General features: G+C 51.5%; 1 protein-coding gene across 3 annotated transcripts in view; it reads right to left on the reverse strand.

The window, feature by feature from the left end:
- Nucleotides 1-2,929: 2,929 nt before the first annotated feature.
- The window catches only part of MARK3 (microtubule affinity regulating kinase 3), a 60,044-nt gene continuing 36,185 nt past the window's right edge, over nt 2,930-26,788 (reverse strand). Inside the window, exons 8-18 of one of the 3 annotated variants that reach the window (XM_040975021.1) lie at nt 24,790-25,026; nt 24,568-24,687; nt 24,275-24,374; nt 23,934-24,046; nt 23,315-23,468; nt 19,462-19,679; nt 15,654-15,757; nt 11,077-11,334; nt 7,830-7,856; nt 5,302-5,346; nt 2,930-3,835 (exon numbers count right to left, since the gene is read on the reverse strand). In XM_040975021.1, coding sequence (XP_040830955.1) covers nt 3,490-3,835; nt 5,302-5,346; nt 7,830-7,856; nt 11,077-11,334; nt 15,654-15,757; nt 19,462-19,679; nt 23,315-23,468; nt 23,934-24,046; nt 24,275-24,374; nt 24,568-24,687; nt 24,790-25,026 — 1,722 coding nt within the window. In that variant the 3' untranslated portion in view covers nt 2,930-3,489. The remainder of the gene's footprint in view (nt 3,836-5,301; nt 5,347-7,829; nt 7,857-11,076; nt 11,335-15,653; nt 15,758-19,461; nt 19,680-23,314; nt 23,469-23,933; nt 24,047-24,274; nt 24,375-24,567; nt 24,688-24,789; nt 25,027-26,788) is intronic. The other 2 variants (XM_040975022.1, XM_040975024.1) reach the window with 2 other exon arrangements.

Consider the following 26,788-nt stretch of genomic DNA (forward strand, 5'->3'; position numbering starts at 1 on the left):
GGCGCTATGACCACAGGGGCAGGGGCAGAGAGGTGGAAGCCAGCCTGGAGCAGGGTCCCAGAGGCCTAGAGTGTGCACGCAGGGCGGGAAGGGGTGGCGTCGGCTGCTGGAAATAACCGGTTCTCCGGGGATCCCCCAGTGCCCAAGGACAGACGGCTGGTGCCACATTAATGAGCATGGCTGCACTTGCGAGCTCCCAGCTGACTTCCACCTAAAACCCAGCTTTGAGGATGCTGGTGCCCCACCCTGTGTGCAGCGACCACTCCCTAGAGAGGCGGCCAAGGAGGCAAGTCTGCACACCTTGTCTCCGTGAGCACAGGCCACACGCCAGGCCACTGTCTGGGTCCTGGCACCTGGCCGCCGGCTACCACCGGGAGTGTGGGGATCTGGCAGCTGCCCAAGTCTGTCCTGGGGCCCGGAGAGTCATCACCGAGGTCCGTGATGGACACTGCTGGCCTGTGGACAGGACAGGGCCCTCCTCAGGCCCACAGTCAGGGGGAGCAGTCTGGGACTCGTACATGCAACAGCGCCCAGCTGGTTCTCATCCTAGCTGGCCGATGGACTCCACAACACACCCTTCTTGTAATTTCGTGTCTCCAAGGCAGCTCCCCTTCTCAGTGCCCCTGCAGATGCGCAGGCCAACCACAAGGACACCACCGGGTCGTACTTGGCCACACTGGAATGGGGTGGGGTGGCCCTGAGGAGGAATGCGGCGTTGTCCTCCAGCCTGCGAGCCTGACTCCTGGGGCAGGAAGCTCTGGACTTCATCCCGGCATGGGTAAGGCTGGATGCTGGGCAGGGGCCCTTGGGGTACCAAGTGAGCACGGAGAAGGGGCAGGAGCCGCACGGCCCTTGTGAGAAGGCGGAGACTGGGCCAGCTTGCTGGCTTCTGGTCTTCCAAAGCTGTGTTACCTTGGAGAACAATTTCTCTCCTACTTAAAAGGGGCGCCTAGAGCTGTACAAAGGATTCCACAAGTCAGCACGCGCACACACACAAGCACCTCACAAACTGTAACATCAGAGGAACATTTGTGCACCCAGCTCAAGCCTTCCCTTGGTGTGGATACCCATCTTGCAGATGGACCAGAGGAAACTGCTATTAGAACTATCACGTCTTTGTAGCCCCACTTCCTCCTGGGCAGGTCACCCTGGCAGCACGCACCAGGAAGGGCAGAGGCACAATTGGCAGCTTGCGTCCATTGCAGTGGCACGGAGCAAGCGCAGCTGGTGTGACGACAGCCGTGCATCTGGGTCTTCCCGCATGGAACACCTCCTCTGGCACCCCCTGGGGTCTGCTTTCTTTCAGGGCAGGGCAAGCCCAAGCAGTGCCCAGCCCTGCCTGGTTATCACCTTACCTGGAGAAGTTCCAGGAGTTAAGGGAAAAAAAGGGAGGGCGAGGGGAAGCATTGTCTTTGCCTTTCAAATGATTTTCAATTGTCTAAGAATATTCCAAACAAAACACTGTGCTGTGAGGTTCCACGTGTGAGCCCCGAGACCACGATCCTCACGGCCACCAAGACCCAATCAGCAATTCAGAACTGTTGAACTATCAAAACCACCTGAGCCATGCCCTCGTGCCCTCGTGCCCTTGGAGCACACTCTTGGACCCTGGGAGGGGTGGGAGGCTAGCTGGGTCTTCTCCCTTTATCTCCACCACTCCCCTGCCCCTCTTACCCCAGATGCAGGAAAAAAAAGAGAAATGTGGTCACAATGGTCCTGCCCACTTGCCTCTTTGTGCCCTAATCAACTATATGAAGATGATAAAAGCAGACAGACAAACCGAATCAGCAGTCAGCAGACCCTAAGCACGGGCAGCGCGACTTCCACCTGTGGCCTCTGCTCTGACACAGGCCTTTCCCACCGTGTCAGTGATGTCTCTGACAGCCAAGTGGCCGTCCCTTCAGTTGCCTTGTGTCAATACACAGAGAGCCATGGCCCAGGGCCGGCATGGACAGGCCAGCTGCTGGGCTTGGCTTCTGCAGGGCACTACCGAGCAGCTGGTAGGCTGTGGCGAGCGAGCTTCTGGGGCAGCGACCTCAAGCAGTCATGCAGAACTTGTATAATGGCAGAGCCCCTGGCAGAGCCGCCTCGGGGCACCTGGCCGTCCTCCGACAGCACCCCACCTCTCTAACCTTGGCTTGGCTCTGTGGAGGAGATGGGAAGGTGGGGGATGCGTTTTTCACGGTCTGGGGCTGGCCACGGCGCTGCAGACTGCCTGGTCCTGAGCGAGCTGCTCGCTGTCCTGGCCCTCCAGCGCAGCGCTGCCCAACCTGCCTGCCAAGCACCCACTCACATGCTGCCCAGCCTTGCCCTGGCCACCTTCCCACCTTAAACGTCTCTGGCTCCACAGCAGTGTTCACAGAATCTAGTTGTCCTTAGCTCAAGAGCCCCTACTCATCCACCCACGACAGCCATCACTGCGCAGGGCAGCGGCCGGGCTGTCCCCGGCCACGAGGTGCCGGCACTCTGTGGCACTCCTAGCAGCCTCGTGGGAAGGCCGTCCTTTCCACACCGTCAGTCAGCACACTCTCCTCGCACCGCCTCCAGCGCCCCTTTAGTGTGGGCCCCTGACACAGTGCCTTCTTTCGTGGTGGACAGCAAGTTTGTGTCTGATTGTGCAAGCCCAGAATTGAAAACAGCACCCCAGTCACCATGCTAACTTCCCAGTGAGGTCACTGCCCCTCAGAACCTTGAGGGGGCTGCAGGTCTGGGGCTGAATGTCAACCACAGAGGAAAAGGTACTGCACGGAGAGCCACCCGAGGGACAGGCCCTGCACCTGTCACCGGGCATTTGCTGGGCTGTGGTGAGCTCGGGGTGCAGCGGGGGCCGCTCTATGCACGCGGCGCTTTGCCCCTTGTCCCTGGATGCGGGGTGTGACCCCGGCGGCTGCCTCAGCCTGTCGTGAACGCAGCAGGAGACAAGGAGAGCTTTTACTGAGAAAAAGTGAATTTTTAATTATCTTGTGAATCTACTTAGAAAAACACACAAGCAAAGTTCACAACTATAAATTTAAACCTTTTTCACTAAAAAAACACAAACAACAAACACAAAAGCACAGCCTGGCTGTGGACGTGCGTTAACCGTCCGCCAGCCTCGGGGTTAGTCTTCAGCAGTGAGTCCGTATTCTCCTTGGCAACTGTAATGTTTTAGCACCAAACGAGCTCCTGGGAGGCACTCGGCCCGACGCTGGCTGCCGGGCTCAGGAGCCGCTTCTGCAGCCCCTCCCCACACACAGGAGGCCGTGGAGATGGTGCCCCACGCTGACCTCCAGGGCCAGGGGAATAAGAGGGCGCACGGGTCACACATCTCTAATGTAGTGCATTTGTAGAAAAAAGGCCAGCTTCCGTTCCCCGGCGTGCACTCGTCCTCAGATTTTAATACCATGATTCAGAAGATGCAGGCGTCACTGCCTAAATATTAGTCTATACATTCCCATCCAGGTTCAGGAAACACTTAACTGCTATGTAATTTACACCATAGTTACTGGGTTACAGCTTTAGCTCGTTGGCAATTTTGGAAGCAATGTTTTTGAAAGCGATGGAGGTCCCAGATATCCGCTTGAAGCGGACCCCGTTGAGTGACAGTCTTGGCAGCTTGCACACCTCCATCTCCCACTGCACGAGGCCCTCGGCGTGCCCGTCGCCGTGCACACACAGCAGCAGGAAGCGCTCCCTCTGCTCGTAGTCGCAGCTGTTGGCGTCCAGCACTTTGCGGATCTCCCGCATCATGTCGCCGGGCTCCATGGAGCTCGTGGTCTTCATGCTCCACGTGAAGCGCAGGGAGCGGGGCTTGGCCTCCTTGTGCTCGTCCCTTGGCTCGGCCGAGACATTGCGACTGAAATGCACACGGGCTTGTTAGCTGCCCAGCAAGGCCAAGCTCGCCAGCGCCACTCCGGCCCTGCAGACCCACACCTGCAACCTGGTCTGCACTGAGAAGTGGTCCCACCTTCCCTTCCAAACTCATGAGCCCACATGCACAAATCTACCGAGCTGGGAGACCCTCACCCGCCCGTCCTTAGTGAAACTCAGAAAGCAACTTGGAAATGACTCCAGGAGGGCGCAGCGGGCCCGGCTCTGGCGCTCGGCTCCGCGGGACCAGGGGGGTGCGCTCCTGGGAGCTGCAGGCCCTCCCCTCAGTCACTTCCCAGCCCCCACTTTTCCTTCTATTTTGTTACACTTACAATTTTATAGTTCAAAACAATCTGCGATAGTTTCACTATAAAAGATGGGAAATGCAATGTTGCAGCCTGTATGTAGCAGAAGCTCCAAGTGACTTGTCTGGACACCTAGTGGATTCCGAGTCCTCACCGACAGGCAGAGGGGCAGCAGGGGGCAGCACTTAATTCACCTGACACCAAAACGAGTCCCGTCACCAGCCCGGCTGCCATGGGGCACAGGCTGCCTCGAGCGGGTCTAGCCCTGACTGCTGAGGGGGTCTAGCCAGGGCTGCTGAGGGGGCCACACCACTCTACGCACAGCCTTGCAAGGTCGTGGGTGTTCTGGCAGTGGGGGGCCCTGCAAGTCTGAATTCAGAAATGTACAATGATGAGACGGATGGCTCAGAAAGGGGCAGGTGCAGCCTAGCTCACATCCATAAAGCAGCCATACAAAATCAGCAAACCATTTGGTTACCTAATCAACACTCTTAAAATATACCTAACTTGGGCCCAGTGTGATAGCCTATTAGTTGACATTCTTGCATGTGCCAGGATGCCACATGGGCACGGGTTTGTATCCTGGCAGCTCCACTTCCCATCCAGCTCCCTGCTTGTGGCCTGGGAAGGAAGTCGAGGACGGCCCAAAGCCTTGGGACCCTGCACCTGCACAGAATGAAGCTCCTGGCTTTGGATTGGCTCAGCTCCGGCTGTGGCGGCCACATGGGGCGTGAACCAGCAGATGGAAGATCTTTCTGTCTGTCTCTGCTTCTCTCTGTAAATCTGACTTTCCAATGAAAATATGTACTTAAAATACATATACCCAGCATGAAGTATGAAAATTTGGCTAAACATTTTGCTTTTATTCCTTGAGAAAGAAGCAATAAGGGAGTCACTAACAAGTCAAGAGCTTCAGACTTGGGTTTAAAACATGAAAGCTGCAGGCAGGAAGCGCTGACAAGGGGAGGTCGGTGACTAGGGACTCGGGAATGTGCTGGCGGCTCGCAGGCGCCCTCCGGTGGCCACCAGGGGATGGACGGCAGACGCGGCACACGCAGCAAGCACAGGACAGACCTCAGCATTGCTGTGGCCACAGAAATGAACTAAACATCTAGGAAAGATTTTAAGAAAGAAGCGTTTCCCTCACCTTGAGCCCTCATATCTCCCGTTCCTCTCATATTCAGTCGGAAGCCTCAATGAACAGAATGTAGAAGAAAAGTGGGAAAGAGAAAAGAAATCTTACATGCTGGTCCAGACATCACAAAATGAACACATCCAACAGGTCTCATCACAGCTGAGCTTCCCAAGAGGCCTGCCCTCGGCCTGAGGAAGCCGCCCGGACTCCTTCACGGAGGCGCGCACCGGACTGGCCGCACACCTCAACCAGCAATGGCCACCGGGCCGCTGTCCTGAGCAGCACACTCGTGGCTCTGGGATGCCCAGGCTCTTTTTAACCACTCCCCACAGTCCAATGGGCTTTTAATTAAAAAGGAAATGGGCTACCTGTTAAATTCTAAATTCAGTAACATTTTCTGTACAAGGAAGAATGTCCTAGCTGGGAAGATGAACTGAACATGAGTCATGGCAGGGGGAGGACTGTGGTACAGTGGGTCAGGATGCCGTGGGCAGTGCTGGTGTTCCACACAGGAGTGCCTGTTGCAGCCCTGATCCAACTCCCAGGAACGCGCCAGGAAGGACAAAACAGCCAAGTGGCTGATCCCCGAGCCTATCAGGCCAGCTGGACGGGGCTCCTGGCTGCAGCTGCTCCAGCCTGACCAGCTGCTGTGGGCCTTCTGGCAGTGAGCCAACAGGCCTCCTCATCACGCTGGCTTTTAAATAATGTTGGTTTCCTCCCCCTCCACTCCCAAAGATCAAGGAAAAGGGCCCTATGTGGTAGCCTAGTGGCTAAAGTCCTCACCTTGTAAGTGATGGGATTGCATATGAGTGTCTCCTGGCTACTCTACTTCCCATCCAGCTCCCTGCCTGTGGCCTGGGAAGGAAGTCGAGCACGGCCCAAAGCCTTGGGACCCTGCACCCGCATGGGAGACCCGGAAGAGGCTCCTGGCTCCTGGCTTTGGATCAGCTCAGCCTCGCTGTTGCAGTCACTTGGAGTTTGAGTCAGCGGATGGAAGAATTTCTCATGTCTCTCCTTCTCTCTATAAAATCTGACTTCTCAATAAAAATAAATAAATCTTTTTTTTTTAAAGATTTATTTTTATTATTTTTTCATTGGAAAGGCGGATATACAGAGAGGAGAGACAGAGAGGAAGATCTTCTGTCTGATGATTCACTCCCCAAGTGAGCGCAACGGGCCGATACTATGCCAATCCGAAGCCAGGAGCCTCTTCTGGGTCTCCCACGCGGGTGCAGGGTCCCAAAGCTTTGGGCCGTCCTCGACTGCTTTCCCAGGCCACAGGCAGGGAGCTGGAAGGGAAGCAGGGCTGCCGGGATTAGAACCGGCGCCCATATGGGATCCCGGGCGTGCAAAGCGAGGACCTTTAACCACTTGTGCCACCGCGCCGGGCCCAAAATAAATAAATCTTTAAAATAATAATAAAATCATAGGGTTAGGAAGAAAGCAAGGTTTTGACAGAATTCATGCTAACAGAACCCTGCTGTAACCCAGCTTCCTAGAGCCTGCCGGGACGTCCGCTGCCCGGGCACACGGTGCCCCATGAGGCAGTCCCCTGCCGGGCACCTGTGCATTCCGCCCAGCACTGTCTCTGGCGCTCTGACGTCACTTTCCTCTTTTTAGGGCCAGGCTCCTAGGGAAACAGACAAGCAGGCTCCACTCTGTGGCGGCTGGGAAGTTAAAACTCCCCAAAACATGCTATGCAGCTGCTCACATTGCAATTTTTCCTTTTTTTTAAAGATTTATTTTTAAAATTTTATTGGAAAGTCAGATATACATAGAGGAGGAGAGACAGAGAGGAAGATCTTCATCTGATGATTCACTCCCCAAGTGAGCGCAATGGTCAGTGCTGGACTCATCTGAAGCCAGGAGCCAGGAACCTCTTCCAGGTCTCCCACACGGGTGCAGAGTCCCAAGGCTTTGGGCTGTCCTCCACTGCTTTCCCAGGCCACAGCAGGGAGCCAGATGGGAAGTGGAGCTGCTGGGATTAGAATCAGCACCCATATGGGATCCCGGCATGTGCAAGGGGAGGACTTTGGCAACTAGGCTACTGTGCTTGGGCCCTCACATTTCAATTTCTTAAAAAAAAAAAAAAAAGGCGGAACTAAATCGGGTTGTTTGAATTTCATGCTTGTTTCCACCCTCAGGGTATTAGCTACTTTCTCTGTCCTTTGCTACACTCCGTAACACATCCCGGCTGACACAGACACTTACCTCGCATGCCTGCGGCTCAGCAGGCACTGCACACTAGCATTCCCGAGAGGAGGCATGCCCAGTGTTAGTACTGAGACAGAGTTATGTGGATGCCACATGAGTGTAGCAGGGACAGAGTGCGTGAGCATGCACAGGCGCCACGCGCGCCTACAGCTGGAGAGTTCATCTACCGCTCTCCGGCTTCCTTTCAAGAAAATAAACATTTAGTTCTCAGCAGAAAATTTAGTTTTTAAGGGAAAAAACAGGGCCAGAAAGCCAAACCTGATGTTAATTGCAGGAGCAGCGTGGGGGTGAGGATTGGAACATAAATGTGTATATACAAGTCCTACCTTTTGATAAACCTGAATGACATGTTTCTAAAAGAAATTAAGCCAAAAAAAAAAAAAAATTAACAGAAGCAACCCACACAACAAAAATGCAGTCAGTTATCTACAGAAGGAAAGCCCGACACGGAGCTGCGCTCGCGGCCGGCAGACGGCGAGGCGCGGCTTGCGCAGGGGTGCGGGGTGACCCGCAACTGGGCATGCGGGCACTTGATGAGAAGTAGAGACACCGCCCTGAAAGGCCCATTTCACGGTGAGCATTACTGACATCAGCCCCAGCCTGTTTAAAGTCCGACACATGGGGACACTCTCAAGATGCAGTATTACTGTTAAAAAGACAAATGACTTACAATGTAATAGTAATACATTTTAAATACTAACAAATGCTTGTTATAGTGCTATGATACAAATAACTTTTTAAGAAAAATACATTAGAATTTAATATATGTTTCAAGAATTTTAGATCTCAATGAAAATTTAGTGAACAGAGAACAGTGTGAATTTTATGCATTTTTTAAAAAGATTTATTTGTTTGAAAGAATTACAATAGAGGGAGATTGATATTTGAGCCACCAGTTCACACCCACACAGCTGCCGAGGCCGGCCTGCGCTGATCAGAAGCCAGGACTCAGAAGTCTCTTTGGGTCTCCCACGTGCACGTGGGCCAGTCTCCATTACTTCTCCACATGCATTAGCAGGGAGCTGCATCGGAAGTGGAGCGGCCCGGACGTGAAGCAGTGCCCACACGGGATGCTGGCGCCAGAGGCGATGGCTATCCTCATTGCCACAGTGCAGACCCTGGATGTTAACTATACGTAACGAGCTGGACAGGCCTGGCTGGATATTCACAGCACCAAGGAGATGCGCAAACTGCAGCAGGTGCAGTGTGACCCGAGCTCAGGGTGCACGGTCACATCCCCAGCGTGCCGGGGCAAGGCCGCAGGAGCCTTGCCAACCTCTACTGGGACAACCAGCCCACCTATGAACATACTCACTCATATTTATTTGTTGGATGGAGCAATGAAATCCTTCATTTCTTGTAACTTGTAATAACTGGCACTATTTTAATATTCATCAGCTAAAAAGCTAGCATGTGAAAACAAGGACTATGCTAATCTACAGTAGTATTACTTGAAAATTATGCTAATGTACAGCAGTATTATTTGAAAATTATTGTTATACTACAGTAAAATTAGTTAAGCCTCTGCTTACAGTGCTGGAATTTCATATGGATACTGCCCCACTTCCCATCCAGCTCCCTGCTGTGGCCTGCAGCAGCAGAGGACGGCCCAAAGCCTTGGGACCCTGCACCCGTGTGGGAGACCTGGAAGAGGCTCCTGGCTTAGAATCAGCTCAGCTCTGGCTGTTGTGCTCACTTGAACCAACAGATGGAAGATATTTCTCTGTATATCTGCCTTTCTAATAAAAACAAATAAATCTTCAAAAAATGATCTTTTTGTAAAAATTTGGGGGTAGAAATGGATTGAGGATTGTAAAATAAGACTTTTTCAAAAGCTCCCCCAGAGCCAGTCTCCAGGCTCAGGTCAGGACAGTGTAACTGCGAGGGGAGAAGAGGTGGCTCCCCTGCCACAGGCCCTGGCCGGCTCCGGGGACGCTCTGCTCAGCATGGCATGCTCTCCAGGGAGCCGGTGCAGAGCCCTGCCTGCTGGGTCAGCACCGGGGGGAGCAGGCAGAGCCACTGTATATGGTCCGGCTTCCCACAGGGGCGAAGCACGGCTTCTCATCCCGCTCTTCGTGAACGTGGCGGGAGAGCAGTGGAGCACAGGCCCCGCCTAGGCCCTGGCTCCCCACAGGGAGACTTGGAGAAGCTCCTGGCTCCTGGCTTCAGATCAACTCAGCTCCAGCTGTGGGGCCATTTGGAGTGTGAATCAGCAGTGGATGATCCCTCTCTCTGTCTCAAACTTTGCTGTTCGGATAATAAATAAATCTTGAAATGACATGAAATAAAATGAAGAAACCCTTCAGAGCAAACCGTGCAGATGCCAGGAGAGGGAGTGTGCCATCGTCATATCGCACACACAGCTGTGTCTGCCAGGTGACGGGCTCTGTGCCCACAGACAGCAGCTCATGTTCTGAAAGCGGCCTGAGAACACTGAGAACTCGGCAGTGGCTCCTCGGGGCTGCACGTCCTGCCCTGCTCAGGCCTGGGCAGCACTGAGCAGGACAGCAAGGTCAACAGCCAGGGACAGGGACCCGGACATCTTTCACCGCCCAACGTGCAGGGAAAGGCTTTGTTTTGGAGGTGGGTTAGGGGACAAGCAGAGAAAAGGAAGGAGCTCCTCTCGGGCCGCCAGGCTTTTCTCTTGTTGCTCATGAACAGGTTCCTGAAACGCGGCAAAGCCACTCTGGAATGAGGGGTCTTAGCAAAGGGACTGAGAAGAGGGTAGGAGGGCACACTGAGACTTGCATCCTGTGCCGTCTTGTCACTGCTAGCAGACACCAAGAACCCTTCCCACCCCGCGTCAGAAGACCGCAGGCCATTCAGTGAGACACCTGTAACATGAATGGCCAGACTCCAACAAAACCGCTGAAGTAATTAAGGAGTCTTGCCATTAAGGGGCATGCGGCTTCTAGTTCAAACCCAGGCGACAGGCAGAAGCCCCTGCTGCTGCGGCCAGTCCCGTGACTGCAGGGGACAGTCCTGCTGAGCGGGCCTTTCACTACGTGCTCCTGGCTCGGGGTACCCTATCTGGTTCCTCGTGCAGCAGCCAATGTTTCTAGGTTTTCTGCAAGTTCCACACCAGGTTATGAAGACAGAGATAACTTAAGGAACCGTGTGAGTTTCTGAAAGCATTCTATGCACAGAAACTGAGACTAAGCTAAAGGTTTTATTTCTGAGAAAAGCCACTGACTGTAGTAGTTGTACAACCTCCTGAGAGCGAGAAACACTGCTGACTCGGCTCTCTCAACGTCAATGAAGGGAGCGATGCCCACCGCTGCATCACCCTCACTGGTGGTGCCAGGGCATGGCGTGCCAGCTGCTGCTTCCACTGGATCTGGGCTTGTGCTAAACGGCAGCGAGCACACGGCTGATCGCAACAGCAAAAACCTCCCAGGTGCGAGATAACTACTGAGTGAGTGGAGACCCTGAGCGGCTCTGCTGTGTCAAGTCAGACACGCGTGAATCACAACGTGGGCACCTAGAGGTGGGATGACGGTCCCTGTGCAGCGTCTCAAGGCGCCGCGGGGGCAGCCCTCCCTCTGGTCAGCAACAGGCTTCGCCAGCACTTACCTCCTCGTCAGCTTTGAAGTTAATTTACTAAAAAGATTAGTGGAGCCTCGGCTTCGAGTCTGGGACAACGGCGTGGCTTCGTGGGACAGGCTGGGGGAGGCGGGCGGGCCGTTATAGGTGGCGGTCCGCCGCTCCCTGGGCGGGCCGTGGAAAGTGCTGCGCACGGCAGAGCCTCTTGGGAAGCGGACGGGGTCTGGAGTGGCTGCACTGCTAACACTGTGGGTGGACGCCACCGGAGTCCTCTGGTCAGGGACAGTGCTGTGAGAGCAGAAGACACGAGTCTGAGAGCTGTGCTCACAAAATTCACATCCCAAAGTACCTCTACACCACACAACGGAGAACAAGATACGACGACCCAAATCAGGAGGCAGGGCACCAGGGAGCAGAACAGGAGATTCTCGGAGTTCAGTCAGCCTGTGACTCAAGGACAAGGTGAATGCAGGGAAACGGAGGACAGCAATGGCTCACTCAAACTCTCCCCACCTGCTTCCCGTTCAGGTTGTTCACACCTAGAAAACGGTGCAAATGTGAACTATAGATCACCCTTCCGGTTCTAGCTCAGCCGTCACCCTCTGGGCCCAGGAGGTGGGCCTCTGGCCGCGCAGGACAGCACCCTTTCTGCGGGAATCTGCACATGCTGGCAGGTGCTCCCACACCCAAACTTGCTGTGACATGGCATCGTGCCACCATCCAAGAGGCCCTGCAGTCAGATCTCCCGCCCACTCGGCCCTCGGGGTCTTGGCAGAGGCTTCCGTCCTCACCCTTACTGTTCTCCCTGCCTCCAACCCACCTACCAAACAGCCAAGAGCTTCCAAAGCTAACGGGGCCCGTGTTCACCTATCCGCAATCTTGTAACGCACAACGCGTCCAACTCCTCACTCCCAGGCCAGGGCCTGCATTCTGCCAGGTTCCCCAGGAATGGCACTTCAAGGGGAGTTCAATCCACCAACTTCGGCAGGAGACCTGGCGCCTTTCCACACACTCCTCACAGCTCCCCTGGTGCCTCTATGCCGCACTGAGAGCCTGCCCTGCCAGGACTCTGTCAAACAGCGACGTGCAATCCTGTCGGTGTGTCCCCAGCACAGCGGCTACTGGGTCCATGTGCTTCCCAACAAGTTACAGTACTCCACCAAAAAGCCCCCGGGCGGGCCGGCAGCAGCCAAGCAAGCTAACCCTCCACCTGTCTTGCTAGCATCCCACATGGACACTGATTTGAGTCCTAGCTGCTCCACTTCCCATCCAGTTCCGTGCTCATGCCCTGGGAAAGCCACGGAAGACAGACCAAGTCCTTGGGCGCCTGCACCTGCTTAAGAGACCCAGGGACACTCTTGGCTCTGGGTCAGCTGAGCTCCAGCCATTACAACCATCTGGGGAGAGAAGCAGCAGATGGAAGCTCTTCCCGCCCCTCTGTCCTTCTCTCTGTAAATCTGTCTTTTGAGTGGAAATAAATAGATCACTAAGGAAGGAAAGCAGGCAGGCTTGGTGGTTCCCTGAACTTGTGACCAAATGTACAAAGACTTGAAGTGAGCATCCTGGAAGTCAGTGCACAGAGAGAGAGAGAGATCTCTCATGCACTGGTTCACCCCCCAAGCGGCTGCATCAGCTGCAGTCAAGCTGATCCGAAGCCAGGAATCGGGAGTTTCTGGGTCTCCCAAGCGGGTGCAGGTCCCAAGCTTTGGGCCGTCCTCTGCTGCTTTCCCAGGCCACAGCAGGGAGCTGGATGGGAACTGATGGATGGCCATGAACCAGTGCCCACATGGGATCCCAGGCACACAAGGTGAGGATTTAGCCACCAGGCTACTAGGCTCAATTCTTGATACATGACAAGTAGATAAAACAATACAGTCAGTTACAAGTTTACAACTTAAATTTTTTTTATCAATATCTAAAACTTCTTTGAACAAATTGCGCTAAGTTAAGAGCACTGTGGTCGCTGCTTGGCCCACAGAGCCCAGCAGAGACGGCGAGGAGAGCAGAAGAAAACAGCGCGGCCAAGGTGTGGGCGCCTCGGCAACATCAACTGCGGGGCTTGCTGCAGCCGGCATGGAGACTGCCCCTGGGATGGTTTATCAGCAGCTACAGCAGCTAGGCTCAGCAGCTAGGCTCAGCAGAGTCTGTGCAGGTGAGACTCCCCGGAAACATGTGCACTGAGTCAGAACGCTACCACAAAGAGTGACCAAGGCTGCCAGGACCCCAAGCATTAGTCAACGCCAGGGTGAGGCCACTTTTAGAGCCTGACAGGCACAACGGTAAGGCCTGTCAGCAGGAAGGTCACAGCAGAAGCATCTGGTTCCCAGAAAACTCACACAGAATCACTACTGATCTGCGTGCCACAGGAACAACTCCTGAGGACCCGCACTTGCCCTCACACACTTCTCGGGCGAGGGGAAATCACCCGATTCTTTGAAAATAATTTTTTCCCGAAAGCAAATTTATTTATATGTATTTACTAATGTATGCATTAAATGTGCACACACAAAATCTGTTTGTTTATTGATATTTACATAGGGAGATGAAGAGACAGAGAAGGGCCCAGTATAGTGGCCTAGTGGGTAATTTCCTTGCCTTGCATGCACTGGGATCCCATATGGACACCAGTTCTAATCCTGGCAGCTCCACTTCCCATCCAGCTCCCTGCCTGTGGCCTGGGAAAGCAGTCGAGGACAGCCCAGAGCCTTAGGGCCCTGCACCGCATGAGACCCGGAAGAGGCTCCTGGCTGGTGGCGTCGGATCAGCTCAGTTCTGGTCACTGAGTTCACGAATGAACAAGGGATGAAGATCTTTCCTTCTCTAAATCTGCCTTTCCAATAAAAATAAGTAAATCTTTAAAAAATCTATATGAACCTTACTGTGGTTGCTTCAGAAGACAACAGGCGCCTTAGTCCTTTCAATTAGTGGAAGTGTGAGATAAACAGGTGGGAGGAGGGGCAGGAAGCATGAGTTTGCCCAGGAAGCTGCCCTAGCAGCCCATCCCCAAGCCCGACCTTGACCTCAAGTTCATTGCTCAACTCCAATCAGCTTTCAGTTTTGTTTCCTTTTGAAGTAAGTATTTCAAAGGCAGAGAGTGCGGAGAGACTTGGATTTTCCACCCACAGGTTCGTGCCCCCACAAGGCTGTCAGCCGGGGTGGGTGAAGCCAGCATGGAGGACACTCTCAGGGGGCTGGCGAGGACCCAGGGACTTGGGCCGCCAGCCATGGCCCCTCATGGTGGAGCCCTGCAAGAACCTGACATCAGAAGCAGAAGCACAAGTCCCACCAGGCACTCCAACACGGGGTGCAGGCCACCGCTGCCCACAGAGTATCCATTAAGGAAAAACTCCAAAGATGGAACAAAAGGGTGGGTCTCATCTTGTAGGGTCCGGTGCAGCGCCTCCTACTGGCTGAAACAGGCAGCACTGTCAGAAGCCAGTGAGGAGTGCCAAGAAGTGAGGCCAGGGACCAGGGAACTGCAATGAGTCCCAAATGAAGACAGCTGCAGAAAGGAACTTAACAAGTCCTGAGACTACTTCCACCCAAGGACTGAGGAATCGTGGGCAGGGCAACAAGAAGACCACGGGCACAGGCGGGGAGCAGAGGCGAACGCGGCCGCTCTCGGCACCCACGAGATCCGACTGCCCGCACGGCACCAGGTGCCGCAGAGAGCAACAAAACATGCATCCCTTTTGAACCTGTATTTTAAAAAGTAACATGCTTGACAGAGAAAAAGAAAAAAAAAAAAGAGAGAACAAATTACCACAAAGAACTAAAAATACTATGACACACTAGCCCGGCTGCTAGGCCGGCTCATGGTCTTCAGTCACAAAGCAAACGGGAGTCAGAGGACACGAGCGAGCGTGAGTGCCCTGAGCAAGAAACGCCATCTTGTAGCACATCCAGAGGCCGGGGGGCCTGGGGGACGGACACGGCACGCAGGACAGTTCTCAGGGTGGACAATCGGCTTCATCTCACACTTCCTGTGATCAGGAAGACCCGAGGACCTCACAATGACTGTGCCTTGGTGACGACAGAGCAGCAGCGCGGTTTTATATTCGACCTCGGACTTCGTGAATGTCATGTTTTTCCACTCACCCACACAAGACTTCCAAAACTAAAGGCAAGCCTTAAGAACTTGTAAATTTGCTTTATATACAGAGTGTCTAACTCTTTTCTTCCAATACAACCTCCTTCTCTTTCACGACAAACTGGCCTTTCCTTGCAGTTTCTGGAATTGTCCTGATTTTCTAATCTGCTCATAACTGGCATTAACTGCCTTCTCCCTCCCGACACGTTCTAGGCTGGCCCTGGGACTGGCACCATCTCCACATGGCCAGCTCTGCCCCTGCCGGTCCTGGTGCACCATCGCTCTCCAGATTCGCTGTCCTCCTGGTTGAAGGCGACCCTACTCATTACCACAGCAGGCTGGGAACATGCGCTCCAGACAAGTCTGCAATCCTACTGTCTTGCGAAAAACAAAACAAATTCAACTTACCTTTAGAAAATACTTACTGAATCGTCACTATAAAAACAGAAGTAAATAATAATGCTCTCCTTTCCCTTGACAAAAAAAATCTCTTGCACACACAGGCAAAATTTAATACCTGTTCTCCTTGCCATTCTGAATCACTGAGTGCCGGTCAGCTGTGGTTCTCTCGCTGCACACGTAAGTGTTTCGCCGTGTCATCCCGCCAGATGCGGTGTTACTCTACAACAGAGGGCATTCTGCCGTAAGCTATTTGGCAAATATATCACAATAAAATAACGATAACTCTCCTCCACAGACAAGAGTACTCAGTGGAGATAAATAAAAGGCTGACCCACCACAACCAATTCGTTGAGAACTTGAAGCAAGACAGTAGGAAGGTATGGGGCTGGTGAAGTGGCATACAGGCAAAACCACAGCTGAGGTCAGCATCCCATAGGTGAAGGGAGTGTCCTGGGAACCCCATGTCTAATTCAGCTCTCTGTTACTGCCTAGAAAAAGCAGCAAAAGATAGCCCAAGTGTTGGGGTCCCAGCACCCACATGGCAGACCTGGGTTGGGCTCCTGGCTCTGCCCACAATAGGCTCCTGGACAGTAAACTGGCAGACGGAAGCTGTACCTCTACCTCTGACTTTCAAACAATTATATGATTTATACATGCAGCTGGAGCTAAGACTCAACAGTCTAATCTTCCACCTTCAAGCTCCAGCCTCTCATACGGGCATCAGTTCATGTCCCGGCTGCCCCACTTCCCAGCCAGCTCCCTGCTGATGACTTGGGAAAGCAGCAGAGGACGGCCCAAGCCTTGGGACCCTGCGCCCATGCAGGAGACCTGGAGAAAGCTCCTGCCTTCAGGTCAACTCAGCTCCAGCCACGCGGCCAACTGGGAAGTTAACCAGATGATGAAGGACCCTTCCTTCTCTGTCTCTCCTCTCTGTAGATCTACCTTTCCAATAAAAATCAATGAATCTTTTATTATTTTTTAACTCATAAAGTAAAGGGGTATAAAACATGTATGTGACACTGGGTTCATAGATATGACCCCCACAAGCATGAGTAACTGAAGAAAAAACGTATAATGTTATCAAATTTGAATTCAGGGCTGGCGTCAAGTCATAAAAAGCTCAGTTTCAAGTCCTGGCTCTCTGCTTCAGACCCAGCTCCCTGCTAATGTGACCAGGAAAGCAGCAGAGGGCGGCGGCTGCACCCACACGGACGACGTGGAAGAAGCTGCTGGCTTCAGACTGGCCCAGCCCCGGCCGATGCAGCCAGGTGGGGCAACACAGAGATCTCTCTGCTGTTCCTTCTCTCTGTAACTCTACCTTTCAAATAAAAATAAAATCTAAAAACAAACAAACAAACAAAAAACACCTGACAAGCAAGTGAAAGGAAACTTCTACAAAGAAAATATCTGTAAATAATATACCTGAGGGTCTACTTTCAAAATACATTTAAAAAATCTTACAAGTCAATCACAATATACTTTAACAGCTCAATTAAAAAATGGGCAACTGGACCCAGCATGGTCTGATTGCTAAATCCTCCCCTTTCAAGTGTTAGCATCCCATATAGGCACTGGTCCATACCCCAGCTGCTCCACTTCCTTGCACCCACATGGGGGACTAGGAAGAAGCTCCTGGCTCCTAGCTTCAGACTGGCTCAGCTCCAGCCATTGCAGCCATTTGAGGAGTGAACCAGCAGACAGAAAATCTTTTTTCTGTGTCTCTCCTTCTCTCTATAAATTTGCCTTTCCAATAAAAATAAATCTTTAATAAACAAACAAGCTGGGCCTGGCATGGTAACCTAGCGGCTAAAGTCCTTGCCTTGCACACACTGGGATCCCATATGGGCGCTGGCTTGTGTCCCGGCAACCCTGCTTCCCATCCAACTCCCCGCCTGTGGCCTGGCAAAGCAGTGGAGGATGGCTGAAAGCCTTGGGACCCTGCACCTGCATGGGAGATCTGGAAGAAGCTCAGCTCAGCTCTGGCCACTTTGGGAGTGAATGAGTGGGTGGAATATCTTCCTCTCTGTTCATCCAACTTTGTTTTTAAAGATCTGTTTTTTCTTTAAAAGCAAACAAACTACAGAGGGCCAGCGTGGTGGGTCAACTGGATAATCCTCCACAGGCCAGTGCAACCTATATGAGCTTGTTTGTGCTGTCCTGGCTGCCCCCTTGCTTATGGCCAAGTCCTTGAGACCCCCAATCTAGCTGAAAGACCCAGAAGCTCCTAGCTCCTGCATCCCAAGTGGATGCTGGCTTCAGTCCCAATTGCTCTCCTTCCAGTCGAGTTCCCTGCTAACACACTAGGAAAACAGTGAACAGTCCTTTTGTCCGTGTCCCCAAGGGAGACCAGAAGTACTTCCTGCTTCTGGCCATTACAGCTCTTCGACACAGGAACCAGCAGATGCAAAATCACGTTCCGTCTCTCCCTCTCTCTGTAACTTGGCCTTTCAAACAAACAAAATCTTTTAAAACAATGGTACAAGACAGGTAAGCCTTGAAGGAACCATGCTGAGGCAAACACGTCTGATTCAGAGAGCTCCATGTCGTCTGACCCCTAGCAGAGGTCAAGGAGGAGATGGGCAGTGATGGACGCTGACAGATGTGTCACAGCCCTGTCAGCGTACAACATGCCACTGAACTGCAGGCTTCAGTCACACTGATGTCACACGAATTCTCTCTCAAAAGAAAAAGGAACAAAAATCACATTTGAAGATTTTTGTCACAAAATTTTTATACTGAGAAAGCACTTAACCAGCCAAGTGGACTCAGGTACAGAGGAGTTCCAAAGACAGTAAAACAACATTAAACTTGAAGATTAGTTTCTTGTTAAGTAATCACCTATGGGCAACCTACTGCCCACTCTGCTAAAGGGCATCAGGCAGGTATTTGGGGGAGGGGGCGACAGGCCAGGAGGGCAGACCCTGAAGTCCTGCTCATCTCAGCCAGGTGCCAATCCCAACTGAGGACTGCATTCAAATTGCAGGACTCTGGAAGGCCAACTAAACTCCACAGCACTCAGGGCCAGCAGGGAACAGTATGGGCCTTGCCCCCAGAGCCATACAACAGAGGATCTGGGCTCCCCACGAGCTGCTGGTGGAGGCCAGGGTTGTGTGTGAGGCTGTATCATGATCAGGTCTAAGGAAAAATGTGCTGAAAGCAAAGCCTCAACAGAATTTGCAACCTTGTAAATTCTAGAACTGCTTCTGTGAGTGCTGCCATATGGATAGAAGATAGGTCAACCCATGGGAAAATGGCTCAAGCCAAATATATCCAACTGAATGGACTAAATACTACCTACTTACCGAGGAGAGTTCTTAAAGGGTCAGCTGAAGAGCTGGATTCAGGTCGGCAGCATAATTTTAGGCAATTACCTCATGTTCTCACTTTCTCTCCTTTAGAATTTTGTTAATCCATGGGCCCTGGCACATGGCAAGGACTCCAACAATGTTCCCTTCTCATGGCAGCGTTCTGAAAACTGAGCAGGGCATGCGGCAGCGAGGGGGACGTCCCAGCTGGCAGACAGAGATTCTCAGTCACTGGCTCGCTTCCCCAGTGGCCACCGTGGCAGGACAGAGGGCCAGAAAGCCACCAGGTCATGTCAAGTGGGTGGCAGGGGCACACGAGTCCCCGGCTGCCTCCAGGCTCATGGGAGAGATCAGTCTCGACTCTCGCTGGTCTCCTGGGGGACGCTGGTGTCACAGGTGATGGACTAGCCAACTCTGTCGACATGAGCCCGCAAGGAGCCATCTTGGATGCAGAGTACAGCCTCAGCAGATACCGTACCTGTTTGCACTCTCATCTTGGGTTGTTTACCCTCTAGCCAAAATCATTCACCCAGTCCCCAGTACCCTGGCAGAGCAGCAGGAAGACTAGGAGAGGGCACGTGTCAATCACAGGTGACTCTGCAGCCCAGCACTACTTACACTGGGGGTGACGGAGCTCTTCTTGCGTTCAGGAATATCTGCCTTGTTGGGGTTACTCGCATTCCCAAGCATGGGACTGGCTGGAGCAATCCCCTTCCCTCCAACAGCACTGACGCTCGTTTTCCGGGAGGGAATTCCATCTTCTTTGAGGTCACTATCTGCGGTGCTGGTCTGACTCCTTTTTGGGTATGCCACAACTGAAGGAACAGCTGGGCCAGCTAAAATAAAGAGCTCAGTTTTAAGACAGAATATCATTTCTATCTTATTAAGAGAAAAACAAAAACAAAACCAACAACATACATTTTTAAAGATGATCTAAGAAAACAATAAACCCTCTAACGTGTTTTACATCGACACATATTCACTCTATACAATTAATTCAATTCTGACATTACACGTATTAGTTTATTTCTGCTTTAAAAAAAAATCGGGCCCAACATGATGGTTTGATTGGCATATCCTCACCCTGCACATGCTGGGATCCCATGTGGGTGCTGACTCGGGTCCCAACAGCTCCACTTCCCACCCAGCTCCCTGCTTGTGGCCTGGGAGAGCAGTGAGGACGGCCCAAAGCCTAGGGACCCTGCACCACATGGGGGACCCAGAAGTCCCTGGCTCCTGGCTTTGGATGGACTAACTCTGGCCATTGTATTCATATGGGGAGTGAGTCAGCACACAGGAGACCTTATCCTCTGTCTCTCCTTCTCTCTGTTTATCTGCCTTTCCAATAAAAATAAATTTAAAAAAAAATCATTAATTTGAAAGACTTACAGAGTGATAGAGACTGTCACCTGCAGTGAATGCTCCAAGTGGGGTTGACACTGAGCCGAGCCAAGATGGTGCCTGGGTCAAGAGGCTGAGCTTTGGGCTCGGCGGCGTGGCCTAGTGGCTAAAGTCCTCGCCTTGAACGCGCTGGGATCCCATATGGGCACAGGTTCTAATCCTGGCAGCTCCACTTCCCATCCAGCTCCCTGTTTGTGGCCTGGGAAAGCAGTCGAGGACGGCCCAAAGCCTTGGGACCCTGCACCCATGTGCGATACCTGGAGGAAGTTCCTGGCTCTTGGCTTTAGATCAGCTCAGCACCGGCCGTTGTGCTCACTTGGGGAATCTACTAGCGGATGGAAGATCTTCCTCTCTGTCTCTCCTCCTCTCTGTATATCTGACTTTGTAATAAAAATAAATAAATATTAAAAAAAAAAAAAAGAAAAAGCAGCAGCAGCTGAGCTTTGCCCTGTCACCAGCAGGAATCTGGTACAGAAACATAGCAGCCAGGATTTAGCCTGGTGTCCACACAGGACACCATACCAGCGGCCAGGACGTGGCCTGTGTCCACATGGGACACCAGTACTGCAGACTGTAACTTAGCGTGATGCGCCACAAAGCCAGTCACTTTGCTATTTCTAATTTTTAAATATTTACTAATTGGGGGCTCGGCGCGATGGCGCAGTGGTTAAGGTCCTCGCCTTGCACGCCCGGGATCCCATATGGGCGCCGGTTCTAATCCCGGCAACTCCACTTCCTACCCAGCTCCATGCTTGTGGCCTGGGAAAGCAGTCGAGAACGGCCCAAAGCTTTGGGACCCCGCACCCACGCGGGAGACTCAGAAGAGGCTCCTGGCTTCAGATCAGCATAGCATCAGCTGTTGCGCTCACTTGGGGAGTGAATCATCAGACGGAAGATCTTCCTCTCTGTCTCTCCTCTCTGTATATCCACCTTTCCAATAAAAATAAAATAAATCTTTAAAAAAAAATTTACTTATTGGGCCTGGCATGATAGTGTAGCGGCCAAGGTCCTCACCTTGCATGTGTGGGGATCCCATATGGTCACCGGTTCTAATCCCGGCAGCCCTGTGCAGTGGACACGTGGACAGTTCCCTGCCACCAGCCTGACACCATACTGAGCCAGCCCAGACCACAGGCAAGAGCACAAGAAGTGGACACTGAGCCATCTGTTGTCACTTAAAAAACAAGAACCCGAGGCAGACAACACGAGCCACATGTGGACAGACAGAGCTTCAGTCGGCGTCTTACTCTGCAAACGCCTCCAACTGTCCTGGGGCGGGCCCACAGCTGGATCCAGGAGTTGGGAATTGTGTCAGCATTCCAAGGCAGGTGATAGGAGCTGAGCTGATTGGCCATCACTCACTGCCTGCAGAGTCTGACATCAGCAGTCAGCGGGTCTGGAAGCAGAGCCAGGACCTGAACCCACTCACTGCACTATGGAATGCTGAGCCTAGGAGCTTCAAGCACGAGGCCAAAACCAAAACTGTGGGGTGAGCTTTTGGTATGTCAGCTGTCACTTGGGATTCCTGCAGCAGATACTGGCTCCCTGCCAGGTTGGCTGCTGATGTGGCACTGCAGAACGGAACAGGCAATGGAGCACAGCAGCCCCATAAGGGAGGCCTGGACTGAGTTCCAGGCTCCTGCCCTGTTTCAAGCACTTTGGGGTGTGAATCGGTAAATGAAAGACTGTTCTGTCTCTGTTTCTCTGCCTTTGAAACAAACCAAATCAAACAATCCAACCCCACAACTCATTAAAACTATTTACATCTAGAATGTTCTGTGTTCCAAGTGTCAAATCTCAGACATATTACAGAGGTGAAAGATGTCCAGAGAAGAGGGAATGGAACAGATAAGGAATGAATGGCAGGTGGAGGCAGGTTCCCTTTTAGGACATGAGTCTTAACTATCAACTGAGTCTGTGCCACACTTGTGGGTTAGGGTGCCATCTGAGACACCGGCATTTAAACCAAATGCTTCTTTCTAGTCCCGGAAGCCCTGTGTCTCTGCTGGAGCTTCCTGGATGAATACCTGAGTTCCTCCCACCCACACAGGAGACTTGGGAGTTCCTGGCCCCTGGTCTGGCCTGACCTGGCTCTGGCTGTTCCATATATTTGGCAAATGAGCCAGCAGACAGAGCTCCATCATTCTTTCAAATAAATAACTAAATACATTAAAAAAAAAAAAAAAGGAAAAGATATGAGTAGACTCATAGAAATTTAGTTTATGAATTCTAAGATACTTAAGTTGCAGAAATAACTGTATTGTTTTTTCTTCTTAAAGATTTATTTATTTATTTGAAAAAGCTACAGGGAGGAGGAGAGATCTTCCAACTGCTGGCTCACTCCTTAAATTACTGCAACAACTGGGAGTGTGTCAGGCCAAGCACAAGCTTCTAGAACCCTACATGGGTACAGTCGGGCCATACTCTGTTGCCTTTCTAGACACAGTAGCAAGTGGCAGCTTTACCTGCTGCAGCATGCACTGGTGCCACCACCTACAAGATGATCATTCATCTTTTAGGGTAAATGAACACACAGTACAGACCTGGGACTCCAACCCAGGAGGACTGACTTAAAAGGTAGAGCCATGGGGAGCTCAAAGAATGCAGCCCTGGGACCTGAAGCTTTAAAATAGTGGCTACTATGATAAATTTTAAGAATAAGGATGGTTTAATTATAGCAACAATAGAGTGTGGATGAGAATGGCAAAGCAAACACCAACCAACCAACCAAAAATCCGTACACCCATCTAGGCTCCTCTGGGTTAGCCTGTCTAACATGAAAGCTACAAGGCCGGGCCCAGCTGTGAATCTATCACTTCATTTCCTAACTGAGGTACACATTTCCATCAATACTGGAAGCTCCAGAGAGCCAGGCTGGAGGAGAGGAACAGACAGAGGGTGTGGCTGGCAGACAGAGAGCCCAGCAGATAACCTCACTCAGCAAAAGCACTGGATGTGTCCCACCAGCCATCGCAGGGGGGCTGAGAAAGAAGGGGCGGTCGATCCCAAGGCAGCGAGGACACCCAGGGCCAGCAGCTGAGGACACGGGGGGGAGCAGCCTCACACTCACCGTGGTCACTGTACCTTCGCTGTTTCTGGCTTGAAGACACACCCCTCTGCACTTTGTGGTGAGGGGACTGGCCAGTACTGTTGTTGAGGTCACTGCTCGGCCTGACCTTAGCAAGTGAGAGATTGCTGCTAGAACTGGAGTCACTAGCATCCAGCTAGGAGAAACGAGACAAACAGGGCAGAGCACAATACAGACCCAAACGATTTAGTAGGAAACTAAACTTCTCCCAGCACATTAAGTAGCTCATCCAGACATAGAAGAATCTCAATGTGCGAAGATAACAATCGTAAAATTAGGTACAAGTATTTCTTATGGCTGCTGGAAAAATCCAAAACAGCTTGTGTCTGTCATCCTCCTTGGAGGCGTTTTCAAATGTTCTTTCTCCTCTGCTTGGTATTTTTCATGATCCCTGCGCTAGCGAAGACCACGGCTTACCTACGAACACCCCAGCCGGGCCAGTACCCACCACCAAGGGGCACAGTTAACAGAGCAGCTCATAGCAGTCTTAGTAGGCTGCTTTGCAGGCAAATTTGAAAAACCGATTAAATCTACTACATACATTAAGGAAAGCCCTTGCACAGTTACGGACATAAAGGCCCTGAGCCCCCCTCGCCCTCACCTCTGAAGACTTCCTCCCCAGCAGCAAATAGGTAGCTGTGACCTCATCGTATTTCATTTTACTGAGAGATTCCTGAATTTCTTCCTGTGAATATCCCATTCCGACCATAATATCTAAAACAAAGACATAATACAGTTAATGCTTGAACACAATAATTTATTTGACCTATCACAAATGAGTAATTTATTGTTCCAGGAGTAGTGGGTGCTACTGCAGGAAGCTGCAGGCTTTGAGGTCTCAAATGTAACAACAGACAAGCCGATTCGCACAACCCGGGCCTAACTCCCCACGAGCGGAGACAGAAGCGCACAAGCACACACCCTCAACCACAGGGTAATTACCTATTCTTTTCTGATCTGAGATGTCCAGTTCTGGTTCAACAAATGGTTTCAGTTCATCCTCCTCATGTCCTGCATTGATCCATCTGTCCTTCATGATTTGCTAGAAAGACAAGCTGTTTGTCAGCAGCATAGAATGTTCCAATAATCAGAAAAATCTATTTTTAACATTTCAATAATTATACAAAGAAAAAACTTAAAAATGCATCGCTAATGCTTCAATTCAGTCTTAAATGGTGCCAGGAAAGTGCTCGGTTTATCAGAAAATGAAGCAGTTACTCATGATCTGGGGTTACCTCTAGAGTGCCTCGTTTAATTGGGTTTAGCACCAGGAAACGTTTGAGAAGGTTTTCACAGTCTGTGGACATGTAGAAAGGGATTCTGTACTTCCCTCTTAACACTCTCTCTCTTAGTTCCTTTGAGGGGGTAGAGAAGAAAGAAAGAAGAGTGAGCTGATTTGCCATGTTTTAAAATTCTTCTACAGTTGTTCAAGCCCCTGGATGAAATGCATTTTATACCTTTAGGTTCTGGCCGTCAAAGGGCAGGGAGCCGCTGACCAGCGTGTACAGAATGACACCCAGACTCCACACGTCAACTTCCGGCCCGTCATACTTCTTGCCCTGGAAGAGCTCCGGGGCCGCATAAGGAGGACTGCCGCAGAAGGTGTCTAGTTTACTGCCAACAGTAAATTCATTGCTAAAACCGAAGTCTGCTATTTTAATGTTCATATCCGCATCTAACAATAGATTTTCAGCCTAGAAGAAAACATCAAGATATAAATAAAATTAACTCAAAACAGGTTCATAAACATGATAGGATTAGGTGTTCTTAAAATGATATGAAGTTGGGCTCGGCGGCATGGCCAAGCAGCTAAACTCCTCGCCTTGAACGCACCAGGATCCCACATGGGCGTGGGTTCTAATCCCGACAGCTCCACTTCCCACCCAGCTCCCTGCTTGTGGCCTGGGAAAGAAGCCAAGGACAGCCCAAAGCCTTGGGACCCTGCACCCACATGGGAAAGATTCCTTGTTCCAGGCTTCGGATCAACGCAGCACTGGCCGTTGCGCTCACTTGGGGAGTGAATCATTGGAAGGAAGAGTTTCCTCTCTGTCTCTCCTTCTCTCTGTATAGCTGACTTAGTAATAAAAATAAATATTTTTTAAAAAAATGATATGAAGTTATGATCAACTAAATTTGTTTTCCCTACAGAAAAACAGAGGCAAGTCAGAACTTTTAACTGTATAACATTAACAATCAGTATCAGATATGAGGTACAGTTCTAACCTGAACATCAAATGCCTTGGATCAACAAAATGGATGTTGTTTCTACACTCGGCTCCTCAGCTGTGTCTACTTTCCCGCTACCACAGGACCTGAGTGGCAGAGTTCAGGGGCCAAACGTGGACTTCTGCCACAAATGGGGAAGACCAGGATCGAGCTCCTAACCTGAACTTGGCTGGGTTCCTCTAAGTAAAAAATTAATATTTTTTAAAAGATGTATTTATTTTTATTGGAATGACAAATTTACAGAGTGAAGAAAGTTTTTCCATCTGCTGGTTCATTCCCCAAGCGACAGCAATGGTGGGAGTTAGGCTAATCTGAAGCCAGGAACCCGGAACCTCTTCCATGTCTCCCACACGGGTGCAGGGTCCCAAAGCCTTGGGCTGTCCTCGACTTCCTTCCCAGGCCACAGGCAGGGAGCTGGGTGGGAAGTGGAGCAGCTGGGACACGAACCAGTGTTCATGTGTTCTTGGCACTTGGAAGGCAACGATTTAGCCACTGAGGCACTGCACTGGACTCATCATTAATAAATTTAAAACAAGAAACAAACCAACGGGGCATATTATTTTGAACCCCCACAACTGTGAGATGAATAAGTTAGCCTCCTTGGACATTTCTCTGTAGTGATAAAAGGGTGACGGGTTTGGCGCAATAGCCTAATGGTTAAAGTAGTGACTTTGCATACGCTGGGATTCCATACGGGCGCCGGTTCATGCCCTGGCAGCCCCACTTGCCATCCAGCTCCCTGCTGCCTCTGCTGCCTTCCCAGGAAATGGAAAGAGCAGCTGAGGTTCACACTAGTGCTCTGGAAGGGCATGCCAGCACTCCAAGCGGCAGCTGACCCTGGCACGTGGTGCTTCTCTCACCTTGACCTACTCCATCTGCTCATTTACTCTCCAAACCTGGAAACCAGTGTTGGGCCTCGCCACAGTCAAGAACCCAGAGGTCAATTCAAGTGTCACATTTAGGTGACAGGACCCAAGCATTCACCTACTTCGCTGCTCAGACAGCTGCAGCAATAGCGTAGGACATAAACAATCACACATCTGGGATGGCAGCCTTGGAACCCTGCACCCACATGGGGACCTGGAAGGAGCTCCTGGCTTCCGCTACTCCAGCCACTGTGGCCATTTTGGAAGAGAACCAGCAGATGGACAATATCTCTCTCTGTAACTTTCTTTTCAAACAAAAAGAAAATAAATCTTTAAAGACAGAGAACTCTCGATTCACTAAGGA

Source organism: Ochotona curzoniae, unplaced genomic scaffold (assembly GCF_017591425.1).
Source record: "Ochotona curzoniae isolate NIBS_2020 unplaced genomic scaffold, NIBS_Ocur_1.0 contig_2688, whole genome shotgun sequence".
Lineage (NCBI taxonomy): Eukaryota > Metazoa > Chordata > Mammalia > Lagomorpha > Ochotonidae > Ochotona > Ochotona curzoniae.